Consider the following 10905-nt stretch of genomic DNA (forward strand, 5'->3'; position numbering starts at 1 on the left):
CATCAGAGTGAGATGGTTGTTCACAACCACACATTCCAGGAGTGCTCCAACCACAGTGCGTCAACACAGCACATGCCACCAACATTGCATTTGCACGGCACCCAGCGCACCACACACACACCAACAGTCAAGCCACATGCGCCGTCCATGGCGGGCCATCGGTGAGGGTTGGTCATTGCGGGCATAGTTTTGCTTCAGTTTCACACCAGCAACACAACCCCGAAACATAGCCCAACGTCTCAACTATTCGTGAAAACGAGGGGGGGAAAGATCTTCAAAATATCGTACAATTCTAGCTTTGTCGACCACTGCTCAATGTGTCGCTGCCAATCTTCATACTATACACGTGAAACAATCGAGCATCGGAAACGCTGGTATCATCGCCGAATTGACCTAATGTGGCGTTCCCTTGCCACTATGACGACTCAGCCAGCTTCTGCGAGATCTCACCAATCATCTGGGTAATTTCCTTCTTCTCGACAGCAACAGCCGCATCCTTGAGCTCCTTACCCATCACCCTTGCCGTGACAGCACCTCTCAGGGCCTTCACATCGGTAGTACCCGCCGCAATGAGTTCCTGAGCCACCTTGGTGATAAGCTGCTCGATTTCCTCCTTGCCGACTTCCTTGACGCTGCTCTGGGCGGTGTACTCCTCAATGATATTTTGCTGGATCTCCTCCTTCTCAATCAAGTCTTCTCTCCCCGCAGCCTTGAACTCAGCGACAGCATCCTGGGACTTGCGGGCCATCTTGCGGAGGAGATCGACGAGCTGGACGTCGGTCTTGATGGGCTTGTCGGTCTTGCTGGCGTTCAAGGTGGCAGCCATGACAGCACGCAAAACAGTTAGGCGGTTGATGTCCTTGGCTCTCATGGCTCCCTTGAGATCCTCTCTAATTTTGGCGTAGAGTGGTGATGGAGGCGCCTCGGTGGAATATGAGGCGCGCAAGCTGGCGGAGCTGGGCCATGTTGGTGATTGCCTGAGGCTCGGGCTGGGCCGGCAGACGGCGCTGCGAAGCAGGGAGGAAGGGAGTCTGGCGGCCATTTTTGCTTGTTGTTGTCGTTGTCTTGAAGTGAAGATCTTGTGTTTTTTTTTTGGTTGTCGTTGCTGCTGCCACGGCGGATCGACCCGATCATGCACGCCAGCTGTTACGCTAGGCGATGCAGCCAATTGCTGCCCACATCCCCGCTGCAGGTGGATCTTGGTCCCCCAATGCGCTAGGACGTCACGCTGGAGATGGCTCAGATCAGCCATTGCCCTGGTGCCCTGATGGACATCGCTGATGAAGTGGCAGAATGTGTGAATGTGTTCTAGGAAATGGGCATATGGAACCATTCTACCCCTCGCTATCTTACATAACTAACGATAAGAAAGAGATTGCGATAGGTCTAGTTATGATTGGAGCCAAGCCATCGCGGAGGATCTCTGAGCACACCACGTGGCTGGCTTGAAGCATGCATTGTTTGCCTACCACCATCTCCCGCTGTCGACTGTAATGCGATCTCGAGAGTGGCCATGAAGGTTATAACAAAAGAGCTACTCCATATGTCCCCAAGGGTCAGCTCAAGACTGTCGTCGCAAGAGACGACAGGGCAATCACCTGATCTACGGCCCCCAAGCCACCAGGCCCACTGCCGGGGTCGGGGCGTGCCGTTGACTTCCCCGGATGCTTGATCCCATCCATGTCACAGAGGCGGGGCCTTGGCTATCTTTTTGGGCTGGCGGCCCGGGGAGCGGGAAGTGGGAGTCGGAGTGCGGTGATGTTTGTGGAGGGTAACTGATGGGTCGTGGCCCCGGGTAGGTGGGAGCTGGCAACTGCCGAGTAAGCGGTGAATTCTAGACAGGATATGCGCGGCCGTTGGCCATCAAACCGTGTGATACTCGACTTGACAATGAATGGTACTGTGATGAGTGGAAAGAACGGGTGATGAGGACCCAGTCGGGCGGAACCGAGATGGAGGGACGCCTTTTTCAGGTCCCCGCCGTTTGCTTGATGAGATGGATTAAATACTAATAAAGGTAGCCAATCCTCCGCTCTGTTAATTGTACCTCAACAAACTATTCATCCCAATTCTATCTTCCCTGGGCGCTTGTTTGTTTCCTGTTGTTGCCCGGCACCTCAATTGGTTTGGAACCCCTCCACCTATGTCTGCCGTCCCATCCATACATATCCCATCTAACCCTCCGATGAAAATCCTTCCCCCCTGCCCGTCTACCGACCTTATACAACGAATCAGTTGCTCCTTCTCTCAGATTCGCTGGCTGGCAATTGTCGGGCGGTGATGATGCTCTTTCCCAAAGCAACAAGGCCAAAGGCCTAGACCGGGAGAGACCGGTTTGCCTAGACCTGAACACAGCAAGAACCGCGAAGATTCCTTCCTCTCCTCATGTTCCCTCTCCCCGGGCCCGTCCCTTCCTTTTCCAAATGCAAATGCAACCAATATGCGATGACCATTATCATTCGTGGTTCAGACGCCCCTGCCAGCTGGCAGGTATGTAAGGGGCCCTCCGAGACTGCCGTATGTGGCATTACCGCCATTTCACAACCAACAGCTTGGAACCTGGATGGAAACCTGGAATTCCTTCTTGATTTCTCCGTCTGTCTCAATGTCGCGCTCGTTTTCTCGAATCACTCTGTCTCCCGCCTTTGGACGACGACGGCGTGTGTGATCGGGGAATCTCGCTGTGCCGATGACTCCTACTGCTCCCTGGTTTTCGACCAATGCAGACATAGCTGCAAACATTATCATGTCAGTTATGCTCAACTCGTTACTCCCTTACACCCGGCTTATTTTGACGAGACAGTAACTTACACCGGAAAATAGGCCTGTGAACCAGAGTCAGTACACTCACTTGAGAACCTCGACGCCATCGACATACCTTGAACGCCGGGTTATCAGCCTCCGCCCGGGCCTGTGCTACAAGCAGCTGTATGTCGGTGTTTGACATGCTTGTTATCTTCCGGTCAGCAGGCTGTCTTCCGCAACGGTCTAGACCTGTTCTTACCCGAGACCCTGGGAGAACGGGTACATGGCAAGAGACGATAGCAGCCGATGGGCATTTGCTCTGTTCGCAACCCCTATGTCACGATCTCTTGGATCTGTTCATGCATGCGTCAGCTCTGGCTTTGGGCCACAGTTGCCCGATGGCTACCAGGTACATACCGTTGGACCACCCGCTCAGGGGAAGGGTTATCAATCGCGATTCGACTTCAACAAATCCCGCTTGTGTCATCAGAGTCTGCAATCTCAACGCTACCCTCGGATCTTTGTAGTGTTGTATGCTTTGCAAGTAGCTCTGGGACCACACTTGCAACGCATGATCTGGACCAACTTGTCAGCACCAGGCCTCGGGAACACACAAGAAATCGAAAAAGGGCACTGACTGGCTGTCAAGGTCCCGTTGTCGGACTGGGCGTTGTAGTAAATTTCGACCATTTGCTATTGTTCGGTTAACACCCATCCGCTGCCTTCGGCCTCTTGATCGACATACACACCAACCACCAGGGCGGAGCACCCGGTAGATGTCGCTCAAATAGTTTGTCCACCTGTCTACGTGGATGCCTCCCGACATCAACCTGCTATTTACCAGATCGAAATGGTTGGAGGGAAAGGTCGACCTGGTCTCATCGTTAACTTCGAATTTGGGGTGGGCTTGGGTTTGGGGGTGCTCTCACGGACTGTTTAAGTCATCCACCTGGAAGTCTACGTTGTCGGGGATGTCCTCTGGAACCGGGTAGGGGTAGATGTCGAGTCCGATGACCTGTTGGCCAAAGTCAGTCTGGAGTCTTGCCATGGATTCTCCTGCAGGTGCCGAAGCTGTCGTCTGTCACCGTTGACAAGTTCTCGCCCGAGACCCCGGATGGATAGGCTACACCTGACACAAAACATGCCATACGCACCTCGCATTCGGGATACTGCTCTGCCACTTCTATCGCCCATGCCCCGGATCCGGATCCACACTCCAAGATTCTCCGAGGCCGCGGCACGGGAGGAAATATTAATCGGTTTTCGAACACCATGTTGAACAGCTCGTGTTGGTAGTGAAGCCGCTCGATCTCGTCCTGTTCCAGCGCGGAGCACAGTCAGCCCAGAAGCCAGAGTGGCCCGTCAAGTCCCTGCTCACATCGTCCACGGGGGCGAAATAGATGCTGTTTTCGACGGCATATCTCTGAAAGTCTCTGCCGTTGAGAGTGATGACCTCGCGATAGGTGTTGTCGACCGGGACCGTTTGGAGATCGCTACACGGTGTTTAGCACATCTTGGCCTGGCAACCTAGTGGGAGCGAGTACCCTCTACCTTTCGTCCATGGTGTCGGTCTGATGGTTATGGTTTTTCCTGATGAGGCTTCTGCTACCTACCTTGAGAGAAAATTATGGGGTACAGAAGGCAGCGACCACAAAAAGACAAGACTGGCAGAATTCACGTCATCAAGTATGGGGGCAAGAGGCAAGAGAAGATGGAGTCAGGTATTTCACAGACTTCATGGCATTATGCAGTCCCGAGAGTGTGGGCGGAGATATTTCTCGAACCCTGGTCCCTCGGGACTCACTTCGAGAACGGTGTCGGACCATGTGCCTCTTGCTCTGCGGCACTCGCACACGTTTGAAATGAGCAAAGCTTGCCAGTGGACCCTCGAGGTGAACCAGGATACTCAGATTGGCCCGCCCGTCACTCTCTTGCACGCCACGATGGGTTTTGTCGATCAGGGTGCGTATCGTTGGCGCATTATACCCATGGAACACATACGGGAGGGATCCCCTTGACCCCTGCCTGCCTTGGAACCCTGGGGGCTTCCCAGAGAAGTGGGTGGGAAGCTGATTACCATAATGGGGACTGCGCGGCGGTCAAATTCAACTACACCTACGTTATGGAACACTACACCGCTTTGGAGAGGCCAAAGACGGCGGCCAGCTTTTTGGCTGCGTGGACATATGAGGCTTCCTTGCCTATAGACGGGGGTGCAACTAGGACAGGCATCGCCAAAGAGCTGTGTATGGATGCTTGACGGCTCACGGTGTACAGGTCCGCCCCCGCATAACCCCAGGGGGAGCTCTCTGCTAATCGGGATAGGCCCTCATTCCGGCTACGACATACGTTACATGTCTTGTTCCTCAACTTGGACCTTGACTCCTATAGCCGCGGCCGAAGGGGGTCGGATATGACTTTGATTGGGAGATCAAGGATAAATCGACGTGTCTCCTCGTTCACGCGCCGCCTGCGAGGGTTGGCTTTGTCTTGGCTCGACGCAGTGTTCAGATACTCATGACTAGGCCAGCTCCTCAGCACTTGTGTTGTATCCTGGAATTGGAAATTTGGGCGTGCTGCGGGACTTGATGCCCCGGCAGCGGTGGCCGACCAAAAAGCGACCCGAAGGCTACAAACAGGGCCCCAGCTCAATGGGTGGTGTGAGTTTAACGCACCACCAGTCCTATAATATAATGCTGGCTCCATTTCAAGGGAGCTCGCATATGGACCTACCATTCAGGGCTTGCAGGATCAAACAAGCACAGAAAACCGGGTCGTCGGGCAAGTTCTTACTGAACACTGAAAGCTGCACGATCAGTTCTCCTCGCACCAAGAGGAGAATCCAGCGCATTGTGTTGTGGCTGTTCAAACATTGGTGGTGCTGGGTCTGACGTCAAGCGAGAACGCCGCCCGCTGTGAGCTGTGGTACAAACACCACATTCAACACTGACCAAGGGGCTGGCAAGAATCCCAAGGACATGGTCCTGGGATCGCACAGAACGTCCCAAGCCCGCCATCGGCCCCGCCGGAAATGTGTCCGCCTGGGACGTGTTTGGGCCGGATGAGGACGGGTATCGAAGGGTTCTTACTTGTTGCTTTTGAGACCTTTCGACCGCCATTCCCATAACGGCAACCATCGACGATCCGGAATGACTGCTCATTTCTCCCACATGAGGACCTCACACCCCGACTACCTCTCTGCAGGATACGTGGTCTGATAGGAACGTATCAGGGAGGAAGTGCCCATCATACCACCAGCCCAAGTGCCGGGTCAAGTTCGAAACAAAACAAATTGGTACTTTCATCGGACGGAATCAGGAGGGGCAGGGACCTTGATGATGGGAGGGGAGGGGTGGGCAAGGTGGATGGAGGGTTGGACGGGACAGCTGTGACTGGGATAGCCCGGGGAACACGCGTGCTTGTCCCAGAGAAGCGAACCGGGCCGAAACGCTGGGGTCCCCAGGGTACGTACTCCTTGCCAAAATCCAGCGCTCTGGCACAGGGCGCCTGTTGGCTGTCTTCGCTGCCGAGCGGCATCCATCCGGTCGGTAAATTATTGCCCACTCGTCATCTGTGCGCAAACCAAACCAACGGGTCTGGGCTGGATCTGGACAGTCTCCTCGCCATGGGTACCCGACACTGGAGACGGGACGAACGGGCTGCTCGTCAGCTCGCGGCAGATTGTGCGGTACTGTCTCAGTGTTCCCAGCGGTGGGCCGATCTCTTGCGGCTAATGTTTGAGGGGGACGAGAAAATGGCACGATGGCTTCAACGGCTCGTTGAAGTAACAGCAGTGATTTTTGCCCGTTATTAGGCGACGTCGGTGCAGGACCAAAACAGGACCAACGGCGACCAACGGCGACCAGCAACATTGCTGCGTATCTTCCCCAACCCGCGAGAAGCACCCCCCTGTGACGCGCAGGAATCCCGCAGCATCGAAATGACAGCGTTGGCCTCTCCCATGGATGAGCTGGAGATTGGATGTAACCGAGGCTCTCCGGCCCTGGCTGTCATCTGCTGTCTGTCGGTGTCGTTTTCGGACATACGGCAAAAGGCACATGTAAAGACCCGGCTCAGTGCTCGCTCTCATCAAACTTTGGCTACGAATTCCCAGTCACCTTCATGTCGGCTCAAAGACCTGTTAGATGACTGGTCAAAATGAGGCGGTCTGCTTGCGGTCCTGGGTCGTGGGTAATCAATGACCGTGCAGACGCCACATTTGCTCCTATCCCCAGCGCTGGGTCCGAGTTTCACAATTCATGATTCGCGGCTATCCCGGATACAACGACAGGACAGAGAGCAGAAAAGGCCGCAACAGAAGCAGAAGGATAACCATCGTGGGTATGCCGTGGGGTTGCAATAAACACTAACCCCGAACAACTTTGTGCGGCATATCTGGGTCCGGTGTGCTTCTGGGAATCGCGGCAGGTGTCGAGCTGCACGTCAAAGACGAGATGACACACCCCTTCTATTATTCCCCGACCAAGCCAAACCTGGGTCGGTTGGAAGGGTTTGGGACAGGGGTCCATCCGTGGGCAGGGGTTGGTTTTGCGTGCTCAGCGGCGGGATTGCTCGCCATGGACCAGGGCCCTCCTGGCGCAACCACCGCCTCGGGACAGGCTGTCATGATTACAGACGGTACGGATATGTTACGGAATACCTTACGTGGGTAACCTGTACTTCTCTCCCTGCTCCCAGCCTCTTTCTGCATGCACCTTTTTCGGTCCCAATGGCTTTGGAAGGTGCAACAGCACTGGTCAGAACTATCTGATGGGTTGGCAAACTGCAGCTTGCAGCGAACGCCCCTTCGTATCTCTGGTTTTCTGGCTTGTCGGCACCCTCGCCAACGCATCGCGGACCGCGCGGAAGACCGCCGGGGAGATTGCGCCGCTGCTCGATACCAGCAAGAGATCGCCATGCGATGCTGTTTTGACGCTGGCTGACTGGCTCAACAAGACGCCGGTCATTACTCGAGCCTGTGGTCAAGGTTCCGCCGGGCGAACCAAATGTTTGAGCAGTACTGGGTCTGCTGGGGCGGAACCATCCTCTCTGGAGAGGGTCGAAGAAACGAAACGAACGTCTTGACGAGTTCCTTCCCTCCTAGTCGGCCCCGTGTTCCCAGCCGGCCGGGTTTCCGTTTGTGCAACCTGACAGATCGACCCCCCCCCCTCGTCGGCGACCTGTCCCGACCTCACCGGTCTTGGCAGTTCGCTATTTCCGTCAGAGATGACTGGGGACGTGAGGGGAAGAGGAATAAGAAACGAAACGAAAACTAAACTAAACTCGCAGATGCATTGCCATAGTGCCATATCACCATGAACAGTTGGTTCTCTCTGGATCTTCTCCACCGATGTCCAAACCCCCCGCAGCATTTCCGTCGTGGTTGGGGTGGCCAGCCTCACTATAGGCACGATGGGAAAACTACTATAATGCATGATATTGACGGGACCTATCAAGCTCCTTACCCAGAACCACGAAGAGACAATTTGTCATGCCGGCGGCAGCACGATGATGCGCACGAGTTCCGGCTTGGCCACCCTCTTGTTCAAATAATGAAGAACTAGCAACAACGTGCAGCTGTGGCGTGACGACAAGTTGGATGCTGGGTTTGGTGGCTTTCTGCTGATGTTGGATATGGGCGGGCGGATGCTGCGCAAAGTAAGTGAGTGCATTTGTCTCCTTGCATCGACTTGCATTTTCCTGTCCAGCAGTCCCAGCAATCTGGGATGGAAAGTTCCACGCTCCCTCCTCCTCGGCTTACTGGTCTCGATCAGACAGACATTCACACCACCCCTTTCTCCTGCTTGCGTATATGCCTGCATATATGCAACCCCTATCTCGACATCGACGCAGTATGATAGGTTCCAAGATTCGCATACCCTGCTGTGCTGTGCCCATCACCATCAACCTTTTGCTCCATGTCCGCCGGACCGGACCGAAAGCCCCTCTCTTTGTTTGGATTCTGAGGGGGGAGGAGTTGCTTAAGTGGTCATATGCTGAAGAATGCATAACATGCATATCTCCACTCTTTCAAGCCCTCCTTCCCCTTTCTGCCTCGTCTCCCGACCATGACCCGCTACCCCCTCTCCCCCCATGATGAATGCTCTTGTTTTGTCTCATCCTTGGCTTTTTCCCCTGCCATTGTCGTCAGATTCGGGCTTGTGGAGGACTTGTTTCCCGCCAGCTCGCAGCGCCTGGGTCGCTTTGATGAGCTAGCTTGGGATAGCTGTGCCCGAGGTGGAGGACATGCGGTATGAGTAATGCTCGACACACCAGTGGCTATCAGACTGGTTGTTACAGCCATGTGGCGTCAGCAGTAGAGCTTACATGAAGACCACCTTCCACAAGTGGGGGATTCTTCTTTTGATGACTTTTTGTGACAGGCGAGTTCAAGTGGAAACGGGCCAAAATGGAGTTGAATTGTTCGATGCCCTGCCCTGTCCCTTAAGGTTCCCAATAACCTAGCGAGTGGCTGATTCATGGTGCAGCAGTTTTTTTGCGTGCATATTTGATATTTCCTGGGTTTTTTTTTTTTTTTGTTGGTTTTTTGGCGCTTCGCTTGTTTGGGGGAGGCTTTTCGTTTCTGCTTGCTTTGCTTCCTCGCTTACTCTCTGCCTTGCATACGCGTGGGTGGGTGGGAAAAAGCTGGAGCCTTCTGTGGACTGGGTGTATGTAACGTACTCTTTCATTTTCTTTACACACGCCAGGGCTCCATCGACCCCCAACAGGTTGACCGGGCCGGTGCTTTTTTTTTTGGGGGGGGGGGGGGAAAGGGCTGTTCTGTTTTGTGTGTCAATGAAGATGGTTTGTGGTGGAGTTTTGGGCAGCAAAAGTATGGGGTAGGTAGGTTTGACGGTGTGAGTTTGTTGCACGCTACTAGCACGTTTGGTCAAGTGACCTGGAGGGAGGGTCGGTTGGTTTTTAGTGTGGAAGGCAAGGAAGTTGTTGGCGGGTGGCGAGGAAGGCGTTTGGGGCGGCTGTTTGGCTGTGGGGGTTTGGTGCTCAAGTGGAGGATGATGGGGGGATGGGGGTTGTTGTCATTATGATGGCTATGGAGCTTGGAGACTTTGAGGTTGAAGATGACTGTTGCGCGAGAGCCGCGGTAGGTTAACTAGGTGACTGGCACGGTGCTCAGCTCAGGATTTAGGGTTGTTTGTGGTTGTTCTCTTTGGACAGTTTGACTGCTACTATCCAGCGGTGGCCGCAATAGCCTCTTTGGGCTTGGGAACTTGTGAGCAATAACTCTGTCTGACGACGAGGTGAGTCTTGGAATTGAGCCTTGTATGAACTCGGGAAGGCGGTTTCATGAAAAGAGACCAAAAGACTGTATACATTATAGTCTCTGCTCCATTGTCCAGCAAGTGCTTTTTCTACATCATGGTTATGTCAATGACGTGGGGATGGCAATGGTTGACTCTGAAACTTATCAGGACATGTAATACTTTATCAGAATGAAACAGGCTCTGGTTGAAGCAGAGGATAGATATCAAGAGACGATCGAGCTACGCTGTTGAACATAGGTACGGAACGAGCCAGTCGTATATGATAATGCCTGCACCTCTCACTGACAAGCTGTGTGTTTTTACCTTCTTATGACTCCTTCACCGGTGACATTGTGTGTGCTGGGGGTAATCAGGTTTTTTTTTCTTTTTGTCATGTTTAAATGCCGGGAGTTAAGCAGGATTCCTGCCAGGTCAGTCAGAGGTGTTATTTTGTAAGGTGAAGTAAGTTCCAAGGTAAATGAAGAGAAGGGAAAACCACAGGAAAACACCGGGCACGCAAGATACGCTTAGCAGTGGCCCTGCCCACTGTAATGAGACCAAACAGAAAGCTTAGATGTGGGAGGCTTGCAGAGCGCTGACATCTATTTTTTCTCTTTTTGACAAAATCAACGCCACTTTGGCGTTCAAGAAGGTTTTACAAGACATGAAAGGGAAAATGGTTGGTAGTTTGTATTCTGTGATTTGTTTCTTTTGCTCGTTCTGTTTTTTCTCTCCGCTTCCCCCCCCCCCCCCAAACCCAAAATATAAAAAATCACATAATATACAACCCTCGGCACACTCAATTCAACATTTTTTACGCAGAGCTCCTCAACATAAACATAATTCATCTAGTAGCTCGTCTTATAACGTAACAAATCCATCGCTTGTTTTTCCTCAA

At 53.4% G+C, this 10905-nt stretch overlaps 2 protein-coding genes across 2 annotated transcripts; both read right to left on the bottom strand.

Moving 5' to 3' along the window:
• Positions 1-415: 415 nt before the first annotated feature.
• PODANS_3_4510 (uncharacterized protein) lies at positions 416-1333 on the bottom strand (the record flags this gene model as incomplete). Its single annotated transcript, XM_001909201.1, has 1 exon — positions 416-1333. The coding sequence occupies one exon, from the start codon at positions 1331-1333 to the stop codon at positions 416-418; it is 918 nt and encodes a 305-aa protein (XP_001909236.1).
• Positions 1334-2602: 1269 nt separating this feature from the next.
• Positions 2603-4249, bottom strand: PODANS_3_4520 (uncharacterized protein; the record flags this gene model as incomplete). The annotated part of the gene is made up of 10 exons (XM_001909202.1): positions 2603-2732; positions 2812-2825; positions 2879-2948; positions 3005-3098; positions 3163-3321; positions 3384-3438; positions 3491-3617; positions 3675-3760; positions 3831-4061; positions 4124-4249. Coding segments are annotated over 10 exons (1092 nt in total), but the record flags the coding sequence as incomplete, so codon positions are not given.
• Positions 4250-10905: the final 6656 nt, after the last annotated feature.

The sequence above is a fragment of the Podospora anserina genome, chromosome 3, assembly GCF_000226545.1.
Source record: "Podospora anserina S mat+ genomic DNA chromosome 3, supercontig 2".
NCBI lineage: Eukaryota > Fungi > Ascomycota > Sordariomycetes > Sordariales > Podosporaceae > Podospora > Podospora anserina.